This window comes from Nannospalax galili, unplaced genomic scaffold (genome assembly GCF_000622305.1).
Source record: "Nannospalax galili isolate Female #2095 unplaced genomic scaffold, S.galili_v1.0 scaffold1138, whole genome shotgun sequence".
NCBI lineage: Eukaryota > Metazoa > Chordata > Mammalia > Rodentia > Spalacidae > Nannospalax > Nannospalax galili.
The window spans coordinates 520197-529195 of record NW_008342297.1 but is presented as its reverse complement, the minus strand read 5'-3'; the positions used below and the strand labels follow the sequence as shown (position 1 = coordinate 529195).

At 52.9% G+C, this 8999-nt stretch overlaps 1 protein-coding gene across 1 annotated transcript in view; it reads right to left on the bottom strand.

Annotated features, from left to right (window-relative positions):
• Itm2c (integral membrane protein 2C) overlaps positions 1-6230 on the bottom strand; it is a 14737-nt gene extending 8507 nt beyond the window's left edge. Inside the window, exon 1 of the mRNA XM_008838064.2 lies at positions 5988-6230. Within this exon, the coding sequence (XP_008836286.1) occupies positions 5988-6107 (120 nt within the window). The 5' untranslated portion in view covers positions 6108-6230. The remainder of the gene's footprint in view (positions 1-5987) is intronic.
• Between the last annotated feature and the right edge of the window lie 2769 nt (positions 6231-8999).

The following is an 8999-nucleotide window of genomic DNA, read 5'->3' as shown; positions in this document are numbered from 1 at the left end:
GAGAGAGAGAGAGAGAGAGAGAGAGCCCTACAAGTGGGAGCCTGGGGGTCTGCTCTACAAATCAAATTCATAGGCAAGCTGAGGCCGCTGATCCTCAAAGGAAACCACAGTCATCTACTGCTGCTGCCGGCCTGGCCAGAGCTGGTTAGTCCAGGTCTCCATGGACTGAGGGGAGGGGCTGGGAACAGAAGCCTTACAAAGGGAGGGTAGGGAGAAGTCAGTGAGGACAGGGCAGGCAGGTGAGGCTTTGATGGCCCAAGGCGAAAGGAAAAGTGGTCAGGTGTGGCTGAGACTCTGCTTGGCTCTGGCCAGGACCCCTAACTGTGAAGACTGGGAATTCCCACCCCTACCCCTTACCCAGCTGGGGTGGTGACCATGCCCAGTTAGCAGTCAGAACGAAGAGGAAGAGCAAAATATTCTACCCTAAATCTATTTCTTTGGTGGATTTCCAATTGGTTGTTGGAGAAAGTGCAGCCCTTTGCAGATCTGGGCAGATGCAGAGTAGCTCTGAAAACTGTCCTTTTGTGAAAGAAACTGACATCCATTTGCATCAGTGGAGAAAGCAAGGGAAGTGCCCAGAGGCCGTGTCTCTCAGGTCCCCAGCTATGGAGGAAAGATCTGGGACTAGAGCACAGGGACTGACCACAGAAGCACAGCTGGCCCTGGGTGGTCTGCCCAGAGCTATCAGTTGGGTGGGCCATGCTCTCTGTAGATGCCAACCTTGTCCTGTGCATTCCCATCAGTTCCATGACTCTGCGGCCACCTTCCCAGCAGCCCCAAGTCCCTATTCTTCCTGTAGCTTGTTATCCAAGGCAAGCTACAGCTATCTGGCCTCTTCTTCAAGTCTTAGACGTTTTATGTGGTTCCTGTATCCTGCAATGTACTTTGTTTTTCCTGTTAATCTACTTTGTGTCTCTTCATTTCACTAACTACAATGATCAAACCCTTCAGAGGCGGGGTGTGTGTGTGTGTGTGTATATGTGTGTGTGTCAAACTTCCCTATATTAATGATGGTTCTCTCGCTCCCCTCTACTGACATCCCCTAGCACACAGCTAGTGCTCCACAGTCCCGCCACCCACCCAACACTCCAGCCCTCAGAGCCAAACCCTCAGAAGCATCAGGATGGAATAGGGAGGCTGGAAACGAGGGCAGGCTGAGAGGAAAACCTAGGCTGTCCCTGCTTGGGGACAAAAGCCTCCAGCACCAGCTCTGCCAAAGCTGTCCTCCCTAGAGGGTCACTGCAGGCTATGAGCTCATGCAACTAGAGACCTTGGGGGTCTAAGGACAGGGAACAGCAGTGAAGGTGGGTGAGCGGCCAGCCTTCCTGAGGGGACAACCCCCACCCAAACTGAATGTACCCCCCCTCCCCCAGGTCATACTAGAGACCAGAGAAATACTGCTACCCACTACAGAGCAGATACTGACAGCCAGACTTCTAGGGGGTGGGTTACCATTTTAGAGAGTGGGAAACTTGCATACTGTTTCCAAGGCAACAAGCTCTCTGAGCAAAATGCCTCACTGCACACTCATGTTAGGCACATGAGCCAGACGTCTGGGGACCTGAGAGGGGCCTGGGCCTCAGCCTGTAGGCTTCATTGGTGTGCTCAATGGTGCTTGTGAGATAATTAACAAAGCCAGGGGCAGAATGGACAGGAAACCAAAGCACAACCTGGCAGACCAGAGAGCAGGGGAGGCTAGTGTTCCAGCTACTGCCCCTCAGTAACAATGTCAAAATACAGTAAGTGGACTGAATTACAACTGCAGGTTACTTGGGGGAGGCAGGGAAGAGCAGAGGTGCAGGCTCTGCTGGCCTAGGCTAAGTCTGGAGTGATCCTATCCCATTCCTTAGCATCGTTTCTTTCCTAGGCTGCAGCCTGCAGACCACAGAGGCAAAGATGCTGATGAGTTTGTGTGAGACAGCTCCACAAACAGAGGCCTTGATGGGGGTGGGAGGTGGGCAAATGCTTTAAGTCCCTAAGCAACAGAGCACAGAAGTCAAGAAGCCTAGATATCACCTGTGTACAAGACACACACCCACAAGGCAGGGATTCATGGTTAGTGGCCTCCCACTCCCATCCCTTCCGAGCCTGAGGCCTCCCCTGCAGGCTGCATCTATGCAGATCACTCTGTGCTTGGCTGGGCAATCAGAATTTTCTCTTGTCCTCTGGTTTCTCTAGCCAACAGAAGCTCAGGAAAGATATGAAGTGAAGGGAAGCCAAACTGAAGGCTGGAGGAGCACTCACTCAAACAGAGAGGACTGGACTCACAGGATGGAGCAGGGAAGCCTGGCTGTGTGGCTGAGATTTTAACCATGAAAATTTTTTTCTTGGGAAAGAAACTCCTCCTCCCTGGCAGTTTGGTGACAGCCTTGAATAGTGCAAGGCCAGAGGAGAACAGAAAGGGGAGAGAACCAGGAAGGGAAGGCAGAAAAGAGCGGGCAAAGACCATCGCTGCAAATTCCTACTGTGCCGCCATAGGAAGGACTTGGGGCTGGGCTGCCTCTTTGAAGGTCATTCTGGCCCAGTCTTCCCAGACAGCAGGCGCCAGGGACCCTGGGCTGCACGTCCAAGCTAGGCAGACCTACCCTTGGAGCTGGCAAGGGCAGATCCTCCCCTTATTGCTCCTGATAATGGACACAAAACACACACACACACACACACACACACACACACACACACACACACGTGTGGGGGGGGCAGGTGAAATCTGATCCCAGGTATGTGGGCTGAGGGAGAGTGGTACTCAGGGGTCATTAATCAACGACAAATGCTAAGCAGAAAATTACAGAGCTGAGAAGATGACTGAATTTAATGTTTTCTTCCCCCTTGCAGTCTCCAGCCCTAGATCCTGTCCATAGCTCTGTGTGTGTGTGTGTGTTGCAAGTGTGCACACATATGCATGCACAGACAGACTGTGGGAGAGGGATGAGACTGGGTCTCCAAAGAGGCAGGTACAGGTTGCTGGGGAGGGGCAGGGGCTTGTATGCTCCCTTCAGGGACCCGCTTCCCACCAGCAGCCAGGCTGCAGGTCCCTTATCTCAGTCTAAACACCTCCTGGAGATACTGGGCAGCTGGAGGCCCAGCTGGCCCCTTGGCCCCGCCCCTTCCCCAGCCCACGGAGGCACTTCCTTCCAGCCCCAGGTCTGGGGACAAAAATCCTCCTTGTTTGAGTGTTTTCTCAGAAACAGGGGCAGGCCGGGTAGGGAGGGTGCCCTACTGAAGCATTCCCTCACCCCCACACAGGGTCTGGACACAACTTGAAAAGAGCCTGAAGACTCCAGTTCCCTCATTTGTTCAAATGGTCCTTCCAGGGATCACCTAGTGACACTTTGGTTTTGAGCTCAGTAAGGGGGGCTCTGGAGGAGACCCTGCCTTGATGAACCAGTTCCTGGGGCCTCAGAATCTGCCCACCTACCCATCCCTCTAGTCTCCTGGCTCATCTCAGTACCTCAACAATGGCTCACATTCTGTTTTGAAGTACAGCTGTGCCACGGGGCCTCTGGCAAGGGGAAACTGCCTGCTGGCCTGGTGGGGCAAGAAGAGGCTTGCATGAGTGAACTATCTTCTAAGGCCCTAGCTGCAGTTCAGATGGGTAGAGCCAACACACAATACCAAAGGCCCCTTTACAACAGCTCAGCTTGTGAGCAAGCTGTGTGAGTTCACCAGTGAACAGTTCGGTCCTGAAGTTTAGGGATTTAAATTCCTCCCCCTGGTTGCCGAGCCACCCTAAGCTCCCCACTGCCCAATAGAGATAGAAGAGGTAACTGGGTAGGCTCTGGGCCATTACTAACAGTGCACAGGGCAGGGCAAGGTTGATATTTCCATTTCATGCTGGGTGAGGGCAGGATGGGCTGCTTGGCTTCACAGTCGGGTAAAAGCAGGAGACTGGATGTCTGTTGTTGCTCTGGCTGTGTTGGTGGGAGAGATTAAAACAGGCCACCCCCAAACATGCTGCTTTAGCCTACTTGAAAATGGCTATTGAGAGGGGCTGAATACATAAAGTAGTCTTCCTGGGGGAGATTTGCACCCATAGAGAAAATTATGTGGACAGCCACTGCAGGGCTACAGATAGGCAAAGGCCCCCTTTTCATGGAAAGAGGAGGGTCTGGCACCTGGCCCACAGTGACAGCCATAGGTGGTCTTTGCAGGGCTGTTACCAGGGAGGTTTTACTTGCATAATAAGACCTCTTTTGTTCCCGGGGCACCTTTCTTCCCCTCACCCTTGCTTGCCTCAGCCTCAAGCCTGTTCCTCCATACTATGTAAATTTCTCCTTTGAGGTTCTTACTTTCTGTATACTTATACATGCTAATAAACACACATGTGTTTTCTGTTAATCTGCATACTGTTTATTGTACAGACATTTTCTGAGGTCAGTGAGAAAATCTGAAACTTCCTCACACTGGATACTGTACAAAACCCATCAGCAGGCTGGCTGAGCATGTGTCCTGTGCGGAATCTGCCTGGCCTTTCTTCTCATGGAGATGGAATTCTATTCTCTCACTGCGGATCTTAGTTCTCCCTCTTCTTCAGATCTGTGGTTCTAAGTAGACGGGTCCCAGTTCCAGGTCTTATCTGGGCACCTGGGAGTAGAGTCTGCCCTCTTACCCCTTCCTGGGGCCCCACCCCCAGGCTGACAGAAGAGGACTTGTCACTGAGGCTTAAAAGCTCCCAGCAAACTTTGAAAGCCACAGCCCAAAGTAGGGGGTGCGATTTTCCATCTAGGTTTTAGATGAAGATGAGGCTGCTCATGGGGATGCCCAGGACCCTTCAGCCTAGGCCTGGGTGGTCACTGAATTCTTGTCAGTCTTCAAACTACTGCAAGCTTGTGGTAGCTACCACCCAAGGGCAGAGGAGCTGCCCAGGTCCCTCGAATTCCTCAACCAGGGCTCTACTCAGACTGACCCACTTCTTCATGGCCCTTTCTTCTAGATCATTCTCCACAGTCCTTAATACTCCTGCCTTCCCTGGGAAAACTGAATTAGAAAAATAAAAAATAAAAAGGACAAACTTGGTTCGGGGAGGAGGGAAGTGGGTGGGCTTTCTTAGATCTGCCTAGATGGGGAGGCGGGGCTTGGTGCGCCCCAAGACCGCTGGGGGGCGTGTGACAGTGGCTGCGAGGACACCCTTTCAAGAAGCAAAATGAAGCCCAGCTGGGTCGGCTTCCCCTTCCCTCTTCTCCCCTCCCTGCTTGCCACCGGTCTTCCCCAGACACACTCCACGCAGCACAGTTTTCCGCGGCGGAAATGACTTCCGTCCGATAGGCCAGGGGAAGGCGGGGCACACAGGCCGGTCCGCACAAAGCCAGCGCAGAGACTCAGGATGCACTGGAGCAGTGGGGAGCCTTCGGTGGTGGAGAATGACAGCGCGGACGGAGAAGGGAGCAGGGAGGCCGGACCCGAAGTGGGGTGAGGTGCCTGGCCTCGGACCCGGGACCCCCAGCCGGGAGGGGGCTGGTTTACTTTCATGAACCTCCAATTCCAGCACCATCCTCCACCGTCACAGCACCCCAGTCTGGGACAAAATCAAGGCCACCTCCCTTTTCATTGCTAACCATACTCCCCACCCCAGTTCCCCAACCAATCAGGTCCCACTACCCCACTTTGGGGAAACTACGTTCAACCCTCTTCCCATCCCCCCGCCGGGGACTGGCTCCGTGGCCCCAATCCCTTGATTGGAACCAGACGCAAACCCTCACCAACATTCCAGGAACTTTCAAGGACCAGCCACCTCTCCTTATTTTGGAAATGGACATCTCGGAGGCCCTCGCGTTTGGAGGAGACTGTGCGCGGCCCCCTCGGAAGGATCAGCTCTGCTTCCGACTGCCGCTTCAGGGCAGGACCCGAGCCCCTTTCCCAGCTGCGGATGGACCAGCCGGTTCCAGTTCTCACCCCAACTCCGCTCATGGCTCCGGGGTCCCCCAAGGTCCTCGGGGATACAGGCGCGCCTCGGTCCCTCGCCTCCCCACCCGAGCCCCAGAGCCTCTCACCCTCGCCGGCGTCAGCAGGATCTCGGCGGCCGGAGCAGATACCGGGGCAGACGCCGACGCCTTGTCTGCCTTTTCGGTCTTGATGCCGGCCACCGCGGGCTGGAAACTGATCTTCACCATGGCTGCGCCTGCCCGCCCCTCCGCCCGGCAGCCTCAGTCCGTGCAGCCTCAGCTGGTGCAGCCTGTGCAGTCAGTTCCAAGGCTGCTTGCTGAGCTGCAGGCACCGGAAGTTTGGATCGCGTTGGGGTTTCTGCCTCTAGCCCCGCCCCGCCCTGCCCCGCCCTCCGCGCGCGGACCCTGGCGCCTGCGCCCAGTTGCATCCCGGCCACGCAGCGCCGGGGCCACTTCCATCCCTCTTCTCGCTCACATTCGTTCTGGCAGTCACCGCTCAAGAGCTCGGTCCTCTTCCCGCTTCCTGTCCACGACCAGCATGCATTTTGTTAACGGCATTACCTGGCAACCCAGCTTCTAACCAACTCCCTGTCTCCCTGTCCCCTTCCCCTGCCGCTCCCCTTTGGAGATGTTGAGCCTTGGCGGTACCTGCTCCTATGCGTCCTCCATCCCCCTCCGACCTGTGCTTGGCTGGAAAGAGGCCCTAAGGCCAGGCGCCTAACTGCTTGCCTCCATCCTGAATTCTGAATCCATCCCCACTTGCTTCATTTTCCACCAAGCCTCTTCCTCTAGTCTTCATTCTGCAACACCTCCCCAGGCTTTGAGATGCACGCTGTCGCTGCTGGCAGAGGGGAAGAGGAGTCAGCTTTGCCTTCTGTCTTCCTGAGCTGGCTGTGGCCTGAGGCTGAGTGACTAGCCACCTTCTGCCCATTTTTCACCCATTTGGGAGGATGATGGGAAGAATTTCAGGGGCTGGTCAGAGGTTTCGGTTCCAGTCAGACTCTGGTCCTGCAAAGTATCACGGGTATTGGGGAAGAGCCAAGACTGCTTTTGCAGGGCCATCTCTTGGCATCAAAGCTCCAGATCTTTCCTCAGTGTCCCTAGCCCAGGCTGTGGACAGCACCCAGCAGCCCATACTTGGTGTTGGTTCTGCTGTGGTATTGGTGATGGAAGACAGGGCAGTCTGCCAGCTTATTGAGGACAATCCAGAGTCCTTCCACTAACCGCCTGCCCATCAGTGCTTGGGCATCTGCCTTGGGTCTTTGGTGCTCAAGTGTTAGACCTGGATATCTTGGTTCAGATCTTGTATGGACCTAACAGCCTAGGGGATAAACAGCTCAGGGAGAATGAAACTGATGCTAAGGCCACCAGGAGGAATTGGGAGAGTGAATGGAGAGTTGGAAAGAGATGGGTTGGACCAGAGCAAGAGAAGAAGGTGGTGTGGACTACTTAAAAACTCAAGCGACCGTGTGGATCTTGGTGTTCTAAAGAGCCAGGCTCCCAGACTTTGCTTAGCATGTCAGCAGCATCCCTCCACACTCGCTGTTCTACTCAATAAGTGCTTTCCAGTTCCCCAGTGTGCCGAGCATTCAGTTAAGCTCTGCTGCTGAAGATGCAACTCAGCAGCCAAGGGTCTGATCATGTTGACCCTTCTGTCTGCTGAATTCTTTCATGCATTTAAATCGTTAGATTTCTGTCGCAGCCCCTATGCATGGCCTACGCATGAACTTCATGTGGAACCAGTGTGACCAAACCTGGGGTCACTGAGCTAGTCTATGTCTGGCAAGTCAGGACCTCTGATTGAAAGATCAGAGAGCCTGGAGTCGGCAGGCAGGCCTCCTTTCCTCTAGGAGGCCTTCCCTTACTGGCCTGGGGTGAGTTCCCTTGCCTGTGCACCCTCAACACTGTGCAACACCGAGCTCCATGAAGCTCCTGGCAGTCGAGGGCCAGACACAAATCCTAGTACAGAGATTTCTAATCTTGTCAGTCTCAGGACAACAGAGAGCTTTTGTTTACGTGAGATAAACCTGTTCACATTTGCTATTAGGAATTAAAACCCAGAAAAATTTAAAGCACAGGAATATACATGTTCGGCTTACCTTCAAAGCAATGCTATCATACCTGTAGCCTCTGGAAAATCCCACTGAGTGCCAAGGATAGAATGAGACTAAAGTAACACCTTCGTATTGTTGCATTACTGGTTTGGATCTTGAAGAACACTTGATTAGGTCTTAGGATCACTAGGATCTTTGGATTACATTTTCAGAACTGCTGTTCTGATAAATGTTCAAGAATGTATCATCTGGGGCTAGAGAGATGGCTCAGTGGCTAAGAGCACTGGCCATTCTTGCAGAGGACCCAGGTTCCATTTCCAGCACCCACAGGGCAGCTAACAATGGTCCTTACCTCCAGTTTCAGATCAGACACCCTCTTCTGGGCACTGCATGCACACGGTACACTTATATACATGCAGGCAAACAAACAAACAAACAAAACCCTCACATACATAAAATAAAAATAAAAATGAAAAATAATCCATTTTCCATGAATTTTAGTGTACATCTCTGCATATTTTAACATATCTGAAATGATCTCTTTGGGAACTATAACTAACAGTGATCTTCTTAATGTCTCTAAAATGGTGATGTGTCTCATATGTGATAGATAACACAGAGACTTGATAGAATGCAGTATAATGAGACAATTATCCAAGGAGACCCTAGGAAGCAGTTTGAATTCACTATCACACACTGAGCTTTGTGGGCTCTGGAAAGGAGGGTGTTTTGAGGGAGTAGAGGTCATGGTGTAGCTGAGGTGCCTTGAAGACAGAAACGTTTGACTGGGAACCATAGAGATAGATAGGGTAGAGCTAGGGAATAGGGAAATGTGAGAGCACACTGGGTAGGAAGGAGTGAGACTGAGCCAAGAGTGCATGACCCGGGATGGTAGCTGCTCTCTTGTCAGTCTGCAACTTCTCTTTGTCCTTGTATCCTTTCAGCTCAGCACTAGCAGTGCTTCTCATGTCTAGGGCTCTGTCTCTAGGGAAGTTGAGTTATGCTGGAGGAAAAGGATGCCATCCTGTTCACTATGATTTGAATAAAGTCCATGTATTGAAGCTGG